Here is a 21,375-nt window from a genome sequence, read left to right as displayed (position 1 = left end):
AAAACACGACGAATACCAACTTACTTATTAGGCTGTTGAGTCCCTGAGTAAATGAGTTGGTTGCTGAGTTTACCCGCTAGAGTGGCGTGCTATCTCTGAAAGCTTAGGTACTTATCTCCTGGAGAGAAACCCGACCAACTCCCAAGTCAACCTTGTCAGATATATTCCCCGCAGCGCCTCAACCGACTTCACCAAACATCGCGTTGTGTACAGCATGGCTGTAAGACATCTTAGATCCTAGCAAACATTTCCCTTGTTAACCATTCTTTAGTCTACACTTCCTCAGGTCGTCCTCTTCGGAGACTCCCTATTCCAGCACGCCATCCAGCTCCTCGATGGCTACTCTTTCCAGGCCGCTTTACAGTCTGGCGAGTGCTTCAACTCGACGAACATTGTGAGAAAAGACCACTAATAAATGCCCAGAATTCATTCGACGCCTGGACGTTGTCAACCGAGGCTTCTCGGGCTTCAACACTGACCATGCTCTGAAGCACCTCCCAGATATCTTCCCGGAGCGCACGGCCTCGTCGCCCAAGCTGGACTATCTCGTGAGCTGCCATCACATCACATAGCCCACTGTACTGACCGCAGCCAGGTCATCCTATTTGGTGCCAATGACGCCGTCATGGAGACCTCTGTCACCAACCAGCACGTCCCCCTGGAGCGTTACAAGGAGAACCTCACCAAGATCATCAACCACCCACGCATCACCGCCCACAAGCCCCAGATCATCCTGGTGACGCCTCCCCCGTTGGATGAGATCAAGTCGACTCCTCGATCTCTTGGAAACGGCCACAAGGCGGCTCTTCGCCACTTTGCCGTCAGCGCCTCCTATTCCGAGGTGGTCCGCCAAGTCGCAAAGGAGAACCCAGGGGTTGCCCTAGTCGACCTGTGGCAGGTGTTCATGGACAAGGCCGCCGAGATGGCATCGCCCGGAGACTACACACCCGGCGGTCCCCTGCTGGGTTCGCCTGAGAACGGCAAGCAGGGTGGCCTGGATGTGCTCCTCCCCGACGGGCTTCACATGGGCGGTCAGGGTTACCAGATCTTTTACGACGCTCTGCTGCCTCACATTGGCAAGGAGTGGAAGGGACTCGCGGAGGAGGATCGGACAGGATGGGCGATTCCTGACTGGCGCGACCTGTGCGGACTCTAGCCCGCCAAGCCGGCTTGAGCGAGCAAGGGTAGAGATGTCTGGATAGATAGATAGAGGGAGCCTTAGACGTTATAGAGTCTGTTAGAGATTATAGCTGCCACCCTTTCTTTGTTCATCATTGAATTTCCAAGCCGTACTCTGGCTTGAACGCTCGGTCATTCACATCACCCCTTCACTCATCCCGTCCACAAGTCCTTGTCTCTTGGTTTCACCCCGCCTTCATGCCGATAGCCCCCCTCAATTCGTGGCGGGTCAAGAGATGGATACCTGCGTATCAATGGCATTCAATTTCTTTTAATTTTGGGTGGTGGGTGACCGGCATGCCTCTTATCTCCGGTCAGAGATCAAGACATTGCATTCTGCAGCGAGGATTATTGTGATGAGTCTTGGATGCGTGCTACGTATGACAACATACACCCTCGTAGTGACCCCAGTCAATCTGAGGCTGGACGGCTCGCGACGGCTTGTCCTCAAAGCCCCCAGGCCCTGACACGCCCTGGACACAGCCTGGATTTAGTGGATTAGCGGGCTCCAACACGCCACAGGCGCTAGAGGAACCGCCACGTTAGCGCGCGGCCCCGACCTACCCACTCCATCCAAGTCGAGCAAGTGAGGTCGCTTCATCCCTCGAGACCAACCTCGAAACGTTATTCTCGATATTGCCCGATCCTTTTCACCCTCCCTCAACGTCGACGCTGTTTCACGGCCCTTTCCTGCGCCCGAGAGAGACTCTGAAGAACGCATAGTATTTGTATCTGCGCTCTCGCTGCCTTGTACATCCTTCACGCACCTTCGTCGCCCATTTCCGCTCCCCACCTTCTTTGCGACGCCGCGATTTGTCCACACACTCGAGGACAACCCCTATCGTCCACATCCATATCGATCCGTACCAGCGACTGCGTGTTTAACTCGATTCACCCGTAACCCATCGAGTGCGAGATATACATCCCTAGTCTAGTGACCAAAACCTCAACTCGACCGAGTTTCTACTTGATTCCGCAACCTGCCTACGCCGTTTCACGATTCAAAGTCGCATATCTCCGACTGGGCGTCGCTCTTCCAACGACTCAGCCCCTCCGACACAGTATCGACTCACTGATCTGCCGCCATACTCCAAATCTACCCATTAAACCGCCGGGCGATATCATACATCGCACCCTCCGTCGCTGGGGACCTTGTGGTCTGTTCCAGGCGATGCGGCGGGGAGGGAGGACCTCGTGAACTACCATTCGCCTGGGGATCGAGGTCGGAAGAGCCAACCGCTGCTCTTGTTTGGAACACGGGCACTCGTTCTAGTCGAGGTTCCATGGTGTAGAGCTCAACTTCTTCATTCCTTCGCATCGTTTGCTATTGCTGGCCTTTCCTTCGCTCCGTCTTTTCGTCACTCAGCCTCGATCTCCCAACAGCCGTGTGTGCTGCCTGCTCTCCTCGACCGAACGGCCAGTTCTGCCAAGCTTGATCCAGCGTCGTATCACCTGAGACGGTTTCGGGGATGGATCCAAGGTTCCCTGTCACTCGCGAAGATCTGTACAGCCTACAGATGGAAGTGAAGCAAGTACAGTACACCCAAAGCAGCCATGCCGAACGACTCTTGCGATTGGAAAAGCGACAGGCGGATGATGCCGCGCTGAAGTCGGTCTGGAACTCTCCCTTTCCCGGCGTCCTCAGCGGCACTCCTCAAACAGGTGGGTTCCCTCGTCCGTCCATCACAGCATCGCCTCGGCACTGACACTACGTCCAGGTCCTGTCACAATCCCTCACAATGACATGTTTGATGATTTGGATGAGCAAGGAGAGCAGCTCCTGGGATCACTCCATCTTGGCCCAGCAGAGGAGGAGCCGGTCCGGCGAGGCGCTGCTTCTCGAGCCAATAGTGTTCGCTTCGATGAAAGCGCCTTGCACGGTTCTAACTGGGCAGGCCCGAGCAACCGTCACTCGGGCGAGTTTGTGCCCATCCGCCCTGGAAGCGGCCTCATGATGGAACGCTCGCTATCCCACAAGTCGGATGGGAGGCATAGCTCTGCTGGGCACTCGGTGCACTCTCACCACTCAGTTGCTTCTGGCCGAGCTAGCAGTTTGGGTCTTGACAACAACTTTGCGGTTGGCGACGACGACGACGATTCTTTCGACATTCCGGGCCCTCCTCCTGCTTTCTTCATCCTTGGGACGGTTCCCTCGATTGTGCGCTGCTGGCTGACGCCCAACTTTGGACATTCCACCTTGCTTTATGCCGACGTCTGCAGTGGATCGCAGAAATCTGTTGTCGAATACTCGCTTCTTAGGGAGCTGGACCTGGTGGATGAAATTCAACGTGATGTCGACGGGGCTTATCGAGTGAGACTGAACGTCTACTTTGCTGAAGCTGTCGTCACACATCATGGTAGTCGCTCTAGTAGTCCTAGAGGCCCAGTTCCTTCCATCACCGTCTTCTTTGACGTTTCTGGCATAACTGAGCAGCCACTGCAGACCTCGGATCGGAAGACCATTCGCATCTACCTGGGTAGTGATGCGCTGCGGGCGCACTCGGCGGACATCCTCTTCTCACAGAACACCATGACGCTCTACGGCGACGAGCGAGAGCGGCTGCAGGTGCCCTTTGTGCGTCCTGAGGATGATGCCGTGTTTCGGAATATCTGCACCACCAATGTGATTCCCGAGAAGCCCAAGTTGAATGCCAATGCTGCCCCTTTCGTCTCAGGCGACATGGGACAAGTCAGCCAGGAGAGCATTCCCGATATGGACCCCATCCCTCACCAAGACGACGAGTCCCGGAGCGAGATGTCCCCAATGGCTACCGAGGCGGTTCCCAGCAAGCGACCCAGCTCCCACGGCAGCCTGTCTGATGTTAGTAGGGAGAATGAGAGGCCCAGAAGGGACACCAACGGCGATGAGGCTCCGGTCAAAGGAGGGCACAGTAGAGCAGTGTCGACCGATTCTCGAAGGGACACATCCTCGGGCATCTGGGGATCATGGCGCCAAGGAACGGGTAACGGAGCCGATGGTGCACAGCGAGATGGTCCATTGAGCGGATACCAACCGGCAGGCCGGGGCCGCAACATGAAGGTCCTCAAACCTCAGAAATCGGGCTCGACATCTGCACGTACAGGTGCTTCGTATGAGCCGCCTCCTCCGTCCAAGGGGGCCGGAGAGGGCCGGCGCAAGAGCCAAGCCAGCATCGGAGAGAACGGCGCCAGCCCCGTCAACCGATGGGATGTGAAGCGTGTTGGTAGCATCGGCGGTGACTCGAGACCTCAAACGCAGCCACAGCCTCTTACGCCTCGTGAGGCGCGCAACGCCAATACGTTGCCCAGATCAGCCAACCCAGTCGGAGTTGCATCGGCGTTTTCATGGATGACACCAACGTCGAAGCCCAAGACGACAGCAGGATCTGATTGAGGAGCGATGGGATCATAGACCTCATTTCGACGGCGTCCCTTTTTTCCTTGATGGTCTTGCTTGATTCGGAGTGTTCCCCTGGTTTCTGCGCGCGAATACACGGAGGGTTAGAGGTGTAGAGGAGGAGATTCGCATATCGGAATCGAGGCAAGCCCTCAGGTCAAAACGGGGGATGATAATGATAATGGTGGTTCGACGTAATGAAATGACCAGACAAAGAAATAAAAAGGGCAAGGGTTTCCCTCGGGTCCCTTTACTCAAAAACAATTCAAAAAATTGGGCGTAATACTTGGCTATATGTTAACTTATGATGCGTGATGTGGTATGGTATCTACTACCCCTGGCCTTCTCTTTCAAATCTTGGAACCAGGAGGCAACGACTGCCAGACCTGTTTGGTATCAGCCATTGACCCCTTGACGACCCCGATCAGGCTCTTGAAGGCAGGATGCGACGCGTCCCCCACGCACTCGTACATCCAGCTCTCGCTTGACGTGACGGTGATGCCGGGCTCGGCGCGCAGCCGATCCAGCGCAACGCCCACCTCGCCGGGATTGCAGCTCGACACGCCGTCTGCGAGCACGTACACCTTGTGTCCAGCATCGCGCAGGTCCAGCGCCGTCTGGGTGATGCAGATGTGGGACTCGATGCCGACGAGGGCGATCTCGGAGCCGGGGGCGAGGTCGGCAACCACGCTGGGGATGAACATTGAGAATCGCGTCTTGTCATGCGGCGGCGAGGGGAGTAGCTCGGCGAGAGAGGGAACCGTGGGACCGAGCTTGGCTGATGTTTGGGTCGTGGTTACGACGGGGATGGAGAGGGCTTTGGCAAAGCTGAGGACCTTCTGCGTCGTGAGGACTCTTGGATTATCGTTAGCTGTGTCGGATTGGTAAGTGGGAGGGGAGTGTACATCTTGTCAAACTCGTAGATGACATTGCGAAACTTGTCTTGGATATCGCAGACACTGACAGTCAAGCTGCGTTAGTTGACCTCTCTTCCAATCGATCTCGCTTCAGCGTCCGACGTACAAGATCTTGGGGTTCTCTTTGTCACACTCTGTCAGTTCAATTGCACGCCAGTCCATCCAGTAAACTCACTGAAGCGCAGCTGCGCCGGCGTCGAAGACATTTCGCGAAGCTGTCGTGTAACGTATCGAGGACGACGGGTATCAATTGGAGAGAAGTTCGAACTGCGGCTCAGATTGCCAATGGTGTTTGCCCTTACAGCTCGCAATCCGAGAGCGAGCTGAGATATACCACGTCGACCTAAAGGAGCTGGGGACAAGCGCATCGCCAAGGAAGGGGCTGTGATCGTCAGGGTTTTTTCTTTAGAGTTCCAGGGTCTCAGGTGAGCTGCGGTTGATGAGACATTGGAAAAGTCGAGGCCCAAAGGATGGAGATTGGAGCTTTGGCTCTTTCCCAGATGGTGTTTCTGGGCGCGGGGCAGCGGATGTGAGCGGGGTGCACTGCATTAGCGGGGTCTGACGGCATGAGCAGGTGTCAGTTTGTAGTGGAAGAGGGCGCTGAATGGTCAGGGGATGAGCCCCTGGAATGGAATCATGGCGGGAGAGTTCCCAAGTTCATGGCTTCGGAACATTTGCATCAAAGTTATCAACATGTGTAATTACCCCTTAAAACAACAATTACTTTTATCAAATTGGAATATTGCCTGTCTAACATCCATTCTATGCCCAGCCAATACAATGCTTTCTTTCTTTTTTGAAACAATCAACAGATAAACCAAACGCCTTCAACTCCATAATATGATGCTTCCAATGCTTCTCGGCCTCTCTCCGACACTCCCTCCAGTCTAAGCGTTAACCTCGGCGAACCACGTCCGAAGCAGTCCAGCCAAAGCGCTGGGCAGTTCCTCGAGATGATGAACAATGAGATAATACTGGAAGGGGAACGTGTCCAGGTACCGCTCAATCACCACCCTACTCTCGCCGCCGTCGCGCACAAACTTGGCCTCCTTGAGCTCGAGCACGCTGTCACCCTTCTTCTTGCCCGTGTCGTCCATGATGATGAAGACGATCATGATGCGCTCCTCCATCGCCTCGCGGAGCAGCCTCCGGATGCCCTCGTGAGCTGAAGACGGCGTCAGACCGTCAGACAGGATCAGAGCTAGTTGCCACAGGTCCGAGCCGCCGCCTCCCTGCTGCCGCGCCAGCCTGAACGTCTCGATAGTACGCTGGATCAGGAGCGCAATGTCGGTGCGGTCCTGAGAGAAGTTGAACTTTTGCAGAACCTTGGCTCCCGCGTCCGAGGCGAACGGCTCCGTCAGGCCGTGCGCCGTAAAGACGTCGCTGCCGAAGCCCATGACGCCCACTTGGCCGGCCTCGAGCATTGTAAGCGATCGCGACACCATCACCAGAGACTCCATTGCCAGGGTGCCCGAGGACGATTCACCCATGCTCTTACTGTCGTCGACGCAGAGCAGAATCTGGTAAGTGCGCTTTGTAGGGATGCTTCGTCGCATCCAGATCTTGTCTCGCTTGTAACTTGATGCAATGTAAGGGATGATGCGCTTGATGTTGAGCCGCTTGCCAGTGCGGAACGCTCCTGAGAGCTTGGTCGACTGCGATGGTGTGAGGATCAGTCGTAGTTGAGATGTCAAGGCCAGAGAAAGAGAGTGAGTCTTGGTCTGGAACTCGGTCCACTGGTGCATAGATTCACCAAAGTCTCGGAGTGGTCGCTCCTCGTCCGAAATGTGCGTTGTGGAGAGTTGCGTAGATGCCTCCTGGATCTCAACTTCATCTTCATCCTCTTCTGCCAGCTGCGCTTCTTGCTCTTCTGGTTCGAGCTCACGATTATAGTTGCCCTGTCGTGTCTTGACTCCGGAACGTGTGTCATCCTGGTCCTTGTCTTGGTCTTGTTTGTTCGCATCTGGCGCTTCAGCTGGATCAGTCATGTCCATCTTGTCGGGGTCCTGCTCAGGTTCTTCCTCCTTCTCTTCATCCATCAAGCGGCTCGTAGGATCCTGCTTTTCCTCATCGATTGCCATGGACTCATCGATAGGCTGGACCTGATCATCATCTGCCGTTCCCATAGCTTGTGTATCCGCGGCAGTGTTGTCATCCTGGAGGTGCTGGAACTCTCGTCGACTCTGATCAGCGTTGGGGTCCTGAGGCGCATTCTGCTCGTCCTTTTCTGTAGGCTCAGCATCCTTGATGTCCTCTTGCTGTCGATGCCATCGCTCAAGAGCATCGCCGAGCTTCTTAAACGGATCGCTGCGTGCCGAATCGTCCTTGTCTTGTTGCTCCTGCTCAGCCCTATCCAGGACTTCCTTTGACCGTGACATCGAACCCTTGTTTCCTGCGCTGGTGTCTTGATCCGCGGCAGCCTCTCCCATCTCGCCATCTTCTTGCTGGGCCGCGTTGTTCTGGAAGTTGTCGTCAACGTCCATCGATTCGGCATTCTGGTCTTGGCCGGAGCTCTTGACGTCGCTCGGCGCCGCGTTGTCAGCGTCAGCCGTAGAGTTGTCCTTGGGCGGCTGAGTCTGGTCCGTGGCCTCTTCCTGCTCTTCAGCCTTCTCTTCTTCCTCTGGCTGAACATCTTCTTGCACTTCATCATTACCGCCAACCTTCTCCTCGGGTGTCTCTTCTTCTTCTTCCTTAACCTCAGCCTCATCTCCGGCTTCCTCCTGGAGCTGAGCTTGGGCAGCAGCGTCATCTGCCTCATCCTCCTCATTGTCACCCATCTCCTGGTCCTCGGGCTCTTGCTTCTCCTCTTCAATGTCAGACAATGCATCGAGGTCGTCGCTGTCTGAGGCTGACTCGTGCTCATCGTTCAGGTCCAGTTCCATATCCTCAGGAAGAGCCAGGGTGTCGTTCTCCTGGGCAGTCTGGTCCTGCTTGTTCATCTGCTCCTGAGTCTTAACGTCCTCTTCTTCGGCGCTAGCCTCTTCGGCATCTTGCTCGCTAGAATCGTCCGCCTCAGGCTCTTCTTCGCCCTCTTGCTTCTTGGCGTCTTCGTCGGCAGCCATCTGCTCATCGTCCTTCTTCTGGCCCTTGGCCTTCTCTCCTTGCTGATCCTTCTCAGCCTTTTCTTCATCATCTCCGTCCCACATCTTCTCGTCGACAGCTGTGGGATCAAGATCATCTACGTCACCGGCCTCTTCATCCATTTCATTCTCCTCCTCTTCCTCGTCTCCGTTCTTGGAACCTTCCTCGTCATCTTCAGCTCCATCAACGCTACCCATTTCTCCCTCCAGCTCTTCGTCTGCCATGTCCACAGCATCCTTCTCGTCTTCCATTTCGCCATTCTCCTCCTTGTTGGCCTCTTGAGCAAGTTCAGACAGGTCCTCGTCGGGTTGGATATCCTTGCTGATGTCTTCAGCACCTTCTCCGTCGCCAAGACCAGTTCCAGACTCCACCTTGCCGGATTCTCCTGAAGTTTCGTCCGACTTCTCATGAGGTGTACAGAATCCTTGAGACGCTATCTGAGTAAAGGCCTTTGTCATGTTGTAGGCCATGTGTGCGACCGCTCCGTGAAGGTCAACAACCTGCACCAGAGACTGCTGGCAAAATTCAACATACTCGGCCAAGATTGGGTTTGCAATAGCCATGAGACTCATGGCTGCTTGGCTCAAGTGCTTTTGGCTCATGTCGATGTGTTGCATCATCTCGATACAGCTAGAAACGCTTCTCTCGACTTCTCCAATGCGCAGCTTCTTGAAAAGATTCGCAAACCCATCGCTGTGGGCGGTGAGCCAGGCGGGTTCATCCTCCTTTCTGGGGATGGATCGGGCAGCCTTCTGTGCAGTCTCGATAGCGACTAGTATCTTGTCGCAAAGTGTCGAAATAGCATTGGCAAAGGTAGCAACTTCCACATCGTTGGCTGCGAAGCTGACATTCTCCTCGGTAGCCCTAGTCCAACCGTTGAGTTGCCTGAATACAAAAGAGAGCTTGGGTTCCTCCGAGATTAGCTCCACAATGACGCCCCGGAAACTAGCGAGTTCATTGGAGAAGCTTGTTTCAGCCTGTACGACTGCCTCGGAGGAAAGACGGTCTGGAAGTTGGCTGAAGCTCAAGGTGGAGGTATGGAGTGACTCGAATCGTCCATACCACGACTTCAACTGCTCAAGAACTCGGACATGCTTCGATTGTCCCAACTTCTCGTGGATTTCGATCAAGCGGATAGAGAATTGGAGAATATGAACCAACCAAGGGAGGAGCTGAGTCCAGTTGGACTTGGTGGTTTTCTTGGTCAGAGTGTTGTTGTCTTGGACACGACCCAGGTTATTGAACTGATCCGTCGATTTCTTGAGCGACAACAAAGAAGATGCCCCGGCCGAAATCAAGTTTCTCTGGCTTAGAAGGAAGTCAAGCATGCCTTCGACAAAGCCAATACTTCGTCCAACCTCGGCGCCTGTAAGGTCCTCCGAGTGGTCTCTGGCGGCAGCCCTGGCTTTCGGGGCAAGATCCAGAATCTTGTGCAGGTGGTAATCGATTGCCTCCTCAGTCTTGTTGTCCCAAAGCTGCACGGGCTGGATTCTTGAGAGGACAAGAGATAGCGAATCCTGCTGGGCCAGCTTGTCCTGTCCTAGGTTGTACTTCAGGCCCATCTGGCGAAGGTCTCGCAACGTGTCCGCAAACAGCTTTCGCTTTCTTGTCTTGAGGTGCTTGACCTGATCCTTGTTCTCGTCAGTCAAGAACGGCGGCGTTTCCTTGCGAAGCTCAGCCATAGACTCGTTGAGGCTGGAGATGAACTCGTCCACGATCTGGGGCACTCCGCTGATCATCTCTGGAGTACGAGAGATCTTCCGCATCACAGAGACCGTCTTGGAAACATTGGCAAGCCGCTTGTGACCAGTAATCCACCCGGGCATCGTGTTGCTAAGATGGGAGAATGCTTGCGGGGGTACAGCAGCAGGCTCAGCACTTCCTTCAGGTCGGTCTGCGCGAAGCACATCTTCGTCAGGAAGGCCTTGCTCGATGATGTGCTTTGCCTCCTGACCCAAGACGCCACGGAACTTTCTCACAAGTCTAAAGAGTTTCTGGTGAGACTTGCGAGCGCTTTCTCGGAGAGCATTGATGTTTGTATCCTTCCAGCTCGCCATGAGCAGGACGTCCTTCATCTTCTTCTCAATGGGAAGGCGTCCCCTCTGGATTGTTTCACCCATTACCTTCTCGTATCGTGAGTAGTACTGGATAAAGTTGGACAGCGAGTGAAGGATGACCTCGAGCATCGGGTAATCCTTGATGAGAAGGTTGAGGTGGCTCTGGAGCTGTCTGAGAAGGGCTAGACGAGCTCCATATTGGCCAACGATCGCCGTTGAGAAGTACATCTCCAAGCTCTGAATGAGAGAACCGGCATACTCACGCATCTCATCCGGTACATCAACCAGGGAGAGAGGAACAGCAATAACAACCTGGTAAGCTACAAACCACCATGAAAAGGCGTCATCCTGGCACTTCTTCTCCTCCATATCAAAGAGGTTGGCCCAGGTGGAAAGTTCAAGCCTTCGCCAGCGGATAACCGTCTCAGTCAGGAGGTTGTGCAGAGTAAGAACACCATGCACCTTGCTTGCCCAGCCTCCAAACTGCCACTCGTAGACATGACCATGGAGGTATTCCACCTTAGGCAGGATCTTGGCGAGGGGCTCAGTGTAGACAAGCTCGAGAACCTTGTCGCAGGCCTGGATAACATCGGCCAATGGTTGCATGTGTCCAATCTCATCTACTAGCTGGAGCTCGCGGAACCTGCCCTTGATCTTGTGGATGAGATTGACGAGCTGGCGGGCCTCGGGAACGTTTGCATCCGTGTAGAAGTTGTAAGACTTGTCTACCATGGATGAGGCCAGAGAATCAAGTTTGTCGTTCAAGACGAGCATTGTGCCAGCCAGCATCTTGCTTGTCAGGCCACGGTCGATATTCTTGTGGTCGATGGTTTCGGATGTGATCCTGTCGCCCACAGATTGACAAACCTCCTTGACAGCTGCCGGGAACTCCTGTCGATCAAGGAAAATGTTTCTGTGGAGTCGTGCAACCCGCAACGACTGATCGCGAACCTCATCTCGCTTCTTGGCAGGAGGACCATTGAGAGCATCCTCGTTGTCGAAGCTAGGGAACAGCTCATTGAACTCCTCGGCGTCGAGCTCTTCCTCGTCTTCTAGAGCACCTCGGAAGCGGTAGAGGCTGCCCTTGGCTGCCTCTTCTTTGCGGTCAGCTTCGAGTCGCTTGTTCCACTCGTCGTAGAAGTTGTGGAAGCTTTGGAAGACCAGCTCGCGGGCATGAGGCTGGACGCTTTCGATGCCCTCGACACTGACGACCGTGCTCATGTAGGTGAGAAACTCGAAGCTCCTTGATGAGAAGTCGCCGCTAGTTTGGTTCCACATACTTCCGCCGAAAAATGGCGCGAGCTCCAAGAGTTGTTGGGAAGCTGGTGCCAGTTGACGAGCCGACGCAGCCTCACAGAGTGAAAGTCCAACCATGAGACATCGCAGGAGGTTCGACGTAGGTCGAGTCATATCCTGATACGCCTCGAAGCGGGCTGAGAGTCGGTCCAGAAGTCTGAGAACGTTTTCTCTAACAAGGTGCAACTCCTCGGCTGCTTGAAGAGGATTTGTATCCAGAACCTGCAGAGCAGAAGACAACGCAGGACCAGTGATGGCCTTCAAAACATTGGAGAACTCAGCATGGAGCCCGCTAAGCTCGGATTTCTCAGGTCTGTAAATGGGCCGAACCTCCTCGGGCAGCGGACCCAAGGCAGCTGCTTCTTGCTCCAATAAGCGAATGCGCTCATTTGTGTCTTGCCCAGTAAACAGCTTCTCAAACGACCGCTGTGTATCCGTACGGTCTTGGAGAAGGGCATGTAGTTCCTGGAGAAACTCGCGCTCCATCTTTGGGCGGCTTTGGGGGTCAAACACACGGTCTGGGACATACAGCTTGACGGTTCCAATGCTGAAGTGAATCCATGCAAATGCCGAGAGGTAGGCTTCTCGTTGAGCATCTTGCTGTGAGGCAGCCAGAGCCTTCAGAACAGGCACAAAGTGCTCAGTGACAACCTGCTTGAAATGCTCCGGCTCAATGCTCGAGACAAGGCCATCGAAACGGTCAAGGTTGGTTGATGGATTGTCTGAGCTTTGAGAAGCCAACTCAACAGCTTGAATGACGGCGTCCTTGAGGTGCTGACCATGGGCGCCAAAGACTTCGAGAACAAGTTTGAGGAGAACGCCGTTCAGTCTTGACAGGGTGTTAACCATCAGATCAGCACTCAGGTTTGCAAGTTGCCGTCCAACAATTGGAAGTTCGGCCTCCAGCAAGGCCAGGGAGCCAAGGTTGACGGATCCCAGACTCTGCATCTTGAACCAGAATGAAGTCGCAAACTTGCCATCCCAAGAGAACTGGTTCTGGTATACCAAGTTCTCCACAGACTGCAGAAGTGCTGCTTGAAGATCAGAGCTGGCAAACAGCATGCCAGATCTTGTCGGCACATCGGACAGCACTTGGAGTTCCTGGGTGAAAGGCATGGGTTCAGTGCCTGAGGTCAAAGACTGAAGCATCGATACCTGCCGGAGTGTTTCAAACTCCTCAGCTAGGAAGGGCTTCAACTCGACCTCATCGGATCCAATTCGGGCTTCAAGAGACTGAATTTCGGCGGTGAGATCTTGGAGAAGCCCATCGGCGTTGGGAACTTCGCCCCTGAGAATTCCAGAGGCCTTCTCGAGAGTGACCATGGCCTTTGACAGATCAGGAATTGATGCACCGGCCTTCCATCGCAGAGCGTCAAACCTGGTACCGAGCTTCTCCAGCTCCAGTGTTCGGTCCAGAATTTCTTTTGTGGGCAGAGGAGTTGGTCGGAAAACATGCCAGAGCAACTCCATGCTCAACCCAGTGGACAGCTTGAAGCCGGCAGTAAAGTCCTTACCCAGGCGGTCGAGAAGGTGAACAACAAAGTCTCGCTCTTGGGTACCGTCCAAGGCGTCAAGGTGCTTCTGCAGAAAGTTCGCGCCCTGAGCAAGATGTGCCTGGAACTTGGCCTCATCAAAGTCGGTCTCTGTAGCAAGCTTGACGGTTCGCTCAAGGTAGCGCAAGGCACCTCTGAGTATCTGCACTCGTTCCGCCCACAAGTCAGCCGATTCAAACCCAAAGCCAAGCCATGTCTTTGCCGCGTTGATCGTGGATGTCAAGAATGAAGCAAGCTTGACAGTAGAATCCTTGGACACAGCCGCCACGCGGTCACTTACAAGAGACCGCTGCAGTCGGTTGAGAGAGGTCAACTTGTTCACTTGAGCCTGGCGACGCTGGTCCTCAATGGAGTTTTGCAGGTTGTACAGATCTCGATAAAACTCGAGGCCTGCACCGAGCCATCTTGCTTGGTTCTGGACAGGGAGAAGCTGAGTAACCGGAAAGTTGTTGAGAGGGTGCAGTGGCTGGGCAGAAGTGAGTCCGGCAGGGACAGGGAGGGAATTGTACAATTGGGAGATGGCATTAACGCCATCAGCTCCGTTCGTTGAGTGGAGGAAGCTCAACAATTCTCCCACGCTCTTGGCCATTGTAGTCTTGTCGGAATCACTGCTTGGTAGAGTGTTGGCGAAGCGAGGAAGCAAAGACACATCGTTGATCGAAAGGGCCTCGAGAGCAGAGTTGACGACCCGGGAGTCTTCAGGCACTGAGTCGGCAATCTGTTGAGACATGCCGTATCGCTGGAGACTGCTCTCAACTCCTATGACCCTGCTATAACAAGGAGCACGCTCAGGAGGCGGAGTATGAATGTGAATCTCCACGGCACGGTTTCTCATCGCACGCGACAGCTCGCCGTATCGAGGGTCCATTGTCAAGAAGATACGGAAGTCGGGGTGAGGCTTGACGATCCTGGGCTCTCCGCCAGGTCCACAGTGTTCGTTGATGCTCAAGAAACCATTAGGCTCAAGAAGGGAGTTCAGTCGGTCCAGGACAGAGGCGTTGCACATGTTCGCGTTGTCGAGAACGAGCCACTGGCCCATCTGCAGAGCCTTGACGATGACTCCGTCTAGCCATTCAAAGCGGGGGTTCTCCAGCACCAAGGGGCCCTGAAGGAGAAGCAACGTCTTGGAGAGTGCTGTTGCTACTTCAGAGTCCGAGGGAATACCAGCAAGAAGGGATTCAATGCAGCGCTGAATGGTAGGCAGAGAGTCCACTTCGCCGGCGAACCCATCAAGCAAGTGAAGGAGATGGAGAGCATCTTCGGGGACTTCTCCAGGCACGGCTGACATGATGGAGTTTTGCAGGTCCTGCTGGACGACTCGAAGCGCGGCGTTGACTTCTCGCAGAGGGTCGGCCTGCTCGAAGCCACCAACAAGATCCATGGTATCAATGTCGGCGTTCATGGGGAACACAACAAGAGACTTGCCAGCCAAGGCAGCAACATGCTCCAGGAGCACAGACTTTCCATAGCCAGAGGGACTGCTCAGAATGCAGGGAATGTTCTGCTTGACGCAAATCATGAGAGACTCTAGCTCCGAGAGACGAGGAACGATGTCGATGTTGGGAAGTCGCTCAGGCTGCGAATTAGGATGTCTGTCTAGAAGAGCCAGGCCGACCTGACCAAACATCGGGTTGATGTCGTGGTATAGGCTGTGTTGTCGCGGCGAAGCACCAGAGATGAGTGTGAAGAGCTTGTTCACCTCTTCACGATCCCGCTCAGATCGGAAACGTTGCCTGACAATAATGTCGAGGAAGTCCTCAGTCTGAGCATTGTGAAGGAGAGGGTCGGATGAATTGAGGAGCTTCAACCAGCGGAGAACATCACGCAAGTTGAACTCCCACGGGCTGCCCTGCGAACCAAAGGCCTTCTCGACGGCAAGCTTGTGCTCAAGCTGAGACACAAACTGAATCAACTGGCTGATCACTGGGGCCGAGATATCGGGATAGTTGTGCGCGGCAATCAGGTTCAGATCATCGTCCGAGAAGACATCAGCGTACACGACGATGAAACGGTTCACAAAAGAGCTGGGCAGACCCTTTCGGCCACCACCTTGGTGGTGAGGGTTCTGGGCTGCGAACAAGCGGAAGTCTGGGTGACGCTTGAAAACTTGGTCCAGTTCCGAGATGTACACTTCACCTCGGTGATCAAGACAAGCGTTCAATCCTTCCAGCACTGACTGGGAGGCAAGGTTCATCTCATCCAGAAGTACCCACTCGCCCTTTTGCATAGCTTGGAGGAATGGAGCGTCTCTCCAGGCAAAGTTACCAGCCTCAGCACCTTCGACAGGCACATCGGTACCAAACAGGTCCATCAGATCAGTCTGGTCTGAAAGGTTGATTCTGGTCAGGGGCTGGCCACATGCCTGAGACAAAGCAGCAACAAGGGTTGTCTTTCCAACACCAGGGCTTCCTTCGAGAAGAATTGGCTTTTGCATCTGAAGTGCTCGAAGAACTCTCATCGCGTTCAGACGAGTAGTAGGTGCATGGAAAGCGAAACCAGGGTCGGCAACGCCCACAGAGGAACGAGGGATGCTGAAATGTCCGATTGTCAAAGACTGTTCGTTCATCGACAACTCTGGATGTGTCTCATAGACGAACGAAACATCCTTTCCGATGAGTTCACTCAGCTTGTCGAGACAGCTTTGCCGTTGTTGGTTGATCGACTTGGGGTCGGTGGCCAGCAGAGCAGAAGGGTTGGCGCCAATGCTGTCGATGAAGATAGTTGAGGCACCATGTACCAGAGAGACAATGGGTTCATCAGACTGGAAGTTGTTGATGAACTGAACCCAAACGAGGATCTCTCTGACAGAGAATGGGGCGGTAGCCATTGATCTGAATGTGTCTCCAAACCAGGCGGCAAACTTGACGATAACCTCGACCAGTTGCTTTGAGTCACCCACGAGCTTCGTCTTAACAATCTCGTAGATATCTTCACTCTGCGACAAAGCAGGAACCCAGATCTCTGTGAATCGATTTCGCAGCGCAGGTGACAGTTCCTTCTTTCCGAAGTCACCGCCAGGGTTCATGGTGGCGAAAAACTGGAAGCCATCAGCTCCGACGACGAAGGAGTTGTCGATGCCCTTCTCCGCGAGCAAAAGAGTTCTTGATGGTTCGAGCACAGAGTTGAGACGTTCCAGGACTGAATCATCGGCAAGAGAGATTTCATCGAGGAGGAAGAAGTGGCCTTCCCTCATGGATTCCACAAGACTGCCATCTGCCCACTCGAACAAGGCCTTGCTTCGTGTCTCGTTGCTGCTTATCCGCTCTCGGATCTCGGGCGGAACCTTGCCGCTGGCCGATGAATCGAGGGTGTTGTATCGCTCGAGGCGTTCTTCAACCGAGCCAGACACATCTAGACCAAGAGTCTGCAAAACCATCTTCAAGTCAACGTCCAGGGCGTCGACGATGGCACCTCGGTTACGAACGGGTCTCTGGGAACCGATCAAATCACCCGTCTCAGTATTTTGGTGGGCGTTGACGATGTGAAGTTCCTTCTTCAGTGCCTCAGCCAGCAGCTGGACAACTGTTGTCTTTCCACAACCAGTTTCACCAACCAACAGAACGGGTTCGTTGTTACGCAATGCTCGGGCAACAAGAACATAGAGTCGTCGCATCGCATGAGTCCACACCACACCCTGACTGTTGTCCTTTCGGCTAATTCCCTTGAGCTCTGGCGCGGTGGTAGCGGAGTACAGGTCTTGAGGATCAATCTTGACTTTGAAGACTTTCTCGATGACTTCCTTGACTGCGATGCGCTCCTCTTGGTTGCGGACCCTTTCCGCCAGTAGCATGAATCCATGAGCAGCGATTTCTTCACGCGTATCGGCATCTCGCAATGCCCAGCGAAACAAGTCTCGGAGAGTGGCAAAGCTGTCCTTCTGCTCGAATAGTCGGCTCGTTTGTCGAAGCCGGGACAGCTCCTTGTAGACAGTCACAATTCTTCGACAATCCGGTGGCGAAGTGTTGCGACTTCGCTGCTGGAGAATAAACTCCAGTTCGTCTTCAGGAATGTCGTCGAAGTGAAGCTCCAAGAATCGGTTTCGGAATGCTCTTGACAGAACCTTTCGGCCGCCATAGAGGCCAGGAGGGTTCTGGGTTGCAAAAAGGATGAAATTTTCGTGAGGCCTAACGACTTCCTGGGTTTCAGGGATCAGGAGTTCTCGGTTATCGTCAAGCAGGCGGTTCAGAGCTTCCAGAACATCAGTTGGTGCCAGGTTCAGTTCGTCGAGCACGATCCAGTGGCCTTGGCGCATGGCTTGTACGAGGATACCCTCCTGGAACCGCAGCTTGCCATCAGCTCCAGAGATGTAGGTACCCAGATACTCCTGAAGATCGGTGTGCTCGTGGTTGTTGATACGCACGAACTTGTTGCCAGTGAAATTTGCGAGGTACTCAATCATACTTGTCTTCCCGGCTGACGTAGGACCTTGAATCAAGATGGGGAAGCGTCTTGTAGAGGTAGCCCGAACAAGGTTAAGAAGGTTGCGTTCCACGTAGGGGGTGATAATATAGTCATCCCGTTCAATGGGAGTCTCGTTGCCCTGGAATAGCCAGTACTGTCGGTCTCGGCTCTTGTTCTTGAACCGAACATATTGCTTGCCGTCGTTGGGGTGCTTCGGCGCTTGAGAGAGTAGTGACTGCGAATTTCCGTGTCGTTCAAAGAGGTGATGGGAGATTAGAGGCACAAGCATCTTCTCGGAATCTCGATCCAGGAGCGTCAGAAATCCCATAGAGAAGCCTTCGTAAAGGGCTCTGCGCACACCGTAGTAGGGTGCGATAGTGTTCACGTAACTCAAGACCCGAGTGAGGGTTCGAAGACTGAAATGGGGCACCTCATTCGCTCCATCAACAAGTCTCTTCTCCTCGGCCAATCGCTTCGTGTTGAGATAGAGTCGCGCAATATCATCGGCTGCCTGGTCGTTTTTACTGCTGCTGCCGCCGAGATAGGTCTTGATAATTGTAAGGAGGTCTTTCAAATCCTTGTCTGGACTCGAAACATAAACTTCAGTAAATCTTGATCGGATGCCAACCGGAAGATCGCGTTTTCCAATATCGGTTGCCGGGTTCATCGCGCCAAAGATTCGGAAGTTGGGGTGTGCTTCAATCTTCTCGATCTCGCCAGTCTCTGAGAGCAGGATGGAAGGCCTCTCATCAGGTCCAGTCAACAGATCTGCAATGCTCTCGAGAGTATCCGGTGAGGCCAGGTTGATCTCATCAAGAAGAACCCAGTCACCATTGCGAACAGCCTTGACCAAGTTACCCTCCATGAAAGAGAAGGCGAAACTGCCAGAGCCCCCTGAAATCTGGACGTCAAACTGCTCGAGGTTGCGAGCAAAGGTGTCCCATCGCGGTTGAAGATCACGAAGTGTTTGCAGCTTTGACTGCGTCTTTCGACGTTTCGTCGGCTGCTCGTCACCATTTCGTGTCTCTGCTTGCTGAGCATGCACCCGCTCGAGTTCGGTAACGATCTTGTTGAACATCTTTGGAGCTTCCTTCCACAGTTTCGACACTCTTGACCATTGTCCCTTGGCGAAGCACTTGCCGACCTGCTCGAGATACTTTTGGTTCTTGGATGCAGAGATGCCAGTTGCAGAGAAGAGATCCTCGAACTCTTCCTTCAGCGGCATAGCCAATGTCCGTGTGTTGACAGGCTTGAAACCACCCAGGAGATCGCCGACCTCGCTCTGCTGGGAAAGGTTGACAGCGATCAGCTTATGTCCAAGAGACTCAGCCAACTGCTGCACAACTGTGGTCTTTCCGATACCAGTTTCTCCCACGAGAAGGACTGGCTCGTTCAACTTGACAGCCACAGCGATTTGCTCCAGTAGCTTCTTGGCGTGTGCTGTGCTAGCGAATGGTCGTTTTGACTTTTGGACGCGGTTAGAGTGCTTCTTCTTCCGCAGCACTGCTCGACCGATGCTGAACTGGTTGTCGCTCTCTTCCAAAGGGGGTATATTGGCAGTGATGTAGTGTTCTGCCCGTTCTTTGGAGAGGTGCATCTCCTCAGCAATCGCAAAGATGAGCTGCTTGCCAAGCTCTTGGTCTGGGCAACTTCCGACAAAGCAGTCCACAGCTTCCATAAACATCCAGTCTCGGGTCGTCTCGCTGATGGGCTCGTCTCCAGTTTTTGAACCGGCAGCAACCAGACATTCCCGAAGTCTACGACACCACTTAAGCAGGTCTCGTAGTGTCATTTGGCGGTCCATGACGTTGCGGCCTCGGGATAGTGCTCCAGGGGTGCTGCTGAGCCGAGAGAGCCGGTTGTAGACTGCCAGGATTCCAGGGATAAACTTTCGGAGAATAGGATGTGTTTGAACAACCACGTCCTCGAGCTCGGATGCTGCGAGAGGTTGTGTTCCCAGCGTCTGCCAGAAGCGGATTCCAACGAGGCTCGGCAGGTTTTCCCGTCCATTCATGCCTCGCGATGTTCGCACGGTTGCAAAAAGTCGGAAACTGCTGGCTGCTTGTATCCTCTCTCCTCGGCTGGGGATAAGCAGTTCTTTTCGCTCGATCAAGGGGAGGAGTGTGCTCAGAACTTCGGTAGGAGCTCGGTCGAGATCTTCCACCAGCACCCATCGTCCTTCCCGGACGGCTGTCGTAAGTACACCAGGACGCCATTGAAAGCTTCCAGGTTTTGAGTCTGTCGAGTATAGGCCGATGAGCATCTTCGCATCGGTCTGTTCGTTGAGATGTAATGTCACCATGTTGGAGTACATGCCAAGCTGCTTAGCTAGCTCGTGAACCAGGGCAGTCTTTCCGACACCAGGAAGGCCATATAGCAGCACTGGGTCAGACTCGCGAAGCATGCTGGCTAATCGCTCCAAATTAGAGACAGTCGTGGGGGTAAGGACGAGATTCGATGACTCCCCAGCCGGGCCCAGGGGTCGGGGCAAGATGACATTGCCATAGGAGACAACGTAGGGAGTGAGAGCTTGCAAGCACGGGGAGTCATTGCCGTCGGCCTCGTGCGCTGCTTGTATTTCTTGGCGCAGAGTAATGACGGACTTTACTCGAGACTGTTCGTACAAGGATAGGAACCCATAGTCAATCAATCTACCATCAAAGTCTGCGAGAATAGCCTCGTTCTTGCCAATGTGCTCCTGGATGAGAGACTCGAGCTTCCAGTCGGATCCGTGGAGGAGCTGGATGAAAATCCTTGTAGCAAGGTACCGAACGGCTATGCTATCATGCTTGAATAAGGTCTGCATGAGAGCGGGAGAGGTCAGGGGGCCAAAGTTCCGAGGGTCGAAGCTGATGAGTCTCCATGCCACCAGGAGGCTCTGTAGTAAAGATTCTTCATCCTGGGGCATGGCATCTTGGTTGAGCCTCAGGGGCGGGAGGCGAAGCGAAGGTGAATTAGTCGGCTTTTCAAACGACGAGTGTTCGAAAAAGGTTGAAAGATAAGGGGCAAAAGGCAAAATGCGAGCCAGGGCTGAATAGATTTGTATCCGCTGTCGCTCGTTTCCGGGGTTAAGAATCCATCGTGAGCAAATGTCTGCAAAGACATGCTCAAAGTGTGCAAAGACGCGCTCTGTAAGTGGCGGGCAGAGAGCAGCCTCTGCCACGGCGTCGAGCAGCTTCGTCGAGGTCTGGTCCTGGATGAGGGCCAGTAATTCTGAGGGCAGATGTTCCAGTACAGCCGCGTCCGCAAGGAGCGACCTCCTCTGCCGCGAGACGTCAATCATTGCCATGATTGCGCTCGTGTTTGACGATTCTTGCTCTCGATGCTGGTGCCTCTCTCAATTCACAGGCAGGCAAGCTCTCCTAGACTTTTTTTTTCTGTTATCTTATCTCGGTAAAAAGGTGCCATGAAATTCCGGGCCAATCAAGGGGGCGCTATTCCGTTTTTGTCAGGACCCTGACTTCAGTTGACCTCTCTTCAACTTTTTGAGGCTGAATAGGTAGGTAGGTACCTAA

The 21,375-nt window shown here is 53.9% G+C and overlaps 4 protein-coding genes across 4 annotated transcripts; 2 read left to right on the top strand and 2 right to left on the bottom strand.

Annotated features, from left to right (window-relative positions):
- Positions 1-214: 214 nt before the first annotated feature.
- LRP88_09778 (SGNH hydrolase-type esterase domain-containing protein) lies at positions 215-1,156 on the top strand (the record flags this gene model as incomplete). Its single annotated transcript, XM_083246256.1, has 4 exons — positions 215-220; positions 272-394; positions 492-548; positions 596-1,156. The coding sequence occupies 4 exons, from the start codon at positions 215-217 to the stop codon at positions 1,154-1,156; spliced, it is 747 nt and encodes a 248-aa protein (XP_083097369.1).
- A 1,492-nt stretch (positions 1,157-2,648) lies between these two features.
- On the top strand, positions 2,649-4,552 carry LRP88_09777 (uncharacterized protein; the record flags this gene model as incomplete). The annotated part of the gene is made up of 2 exons (XM_083246255.1): positions 2,649-2,841; positions 2,898-4,552. The coding sequence occupies 2 exons, from the start codon at positions 2,649-2,651 to the stop codon at positions 4,550-4,552; spliced, it is 1,848 nt and encodes a 615-aa protein (XP_083097368.1).
- Positions 4,553-4,905: 353 nt separating this feature from the next.
- LRP88_09776 (uncharacterized protein) lies at positions 4,906-5,634 on the bottom strand (the record flags this gene model as incomplete). The annotated part of the gene is made up of 2 exons (XM_083246254.1): positions 4,906-5,410; positions 5,579-5,634. The coding sequence occupies 2 exons, from the start codon at positions 5,632-5,634 to the stop codon at positions 4,906-4,908; spliced, it is 561 nt and encodes a 186-aa protein (XP_083097367.1).
- A 725-nt stretch (positions 5,635-6,359) lies between these two features.
- On the bottom strand, positions 6,360-21,149 carry LRP88_09775 (AAA family ATPase midasin; the record flags this gene model as incomplete). Its single annotated transcript, XM_083246253.1, has 1 exon — positions 6,360-21,149. One exon carries the CDS (start codon positions 21,147-21,149, stop codon positions 6,360-6,362), a length of 14,790 nt encoding a protein of 4,929 aa, XP_083097366.1.
- Positions 21,150-21,375: the final 226 nt, after the last annotated feature.

The sequence above is a fragment of the Fusarium phalaenopsidis genome, assembly GCF_050370095.1.
Source record: "Fusarium phalaenopsidis strain FUZ10S chromosome Unknown contig_32304, whole genome shotgun sequence".
NCBI lineage: Eukaryota > Fungi > Ascomycota > Sordariomycetes > Hypocreales > Nectriaceae > Fusarium > Fusarium phalaenopsidis.
This window is presented reverse-complemented; position numbering and strand designations above follow the sequence as displayed.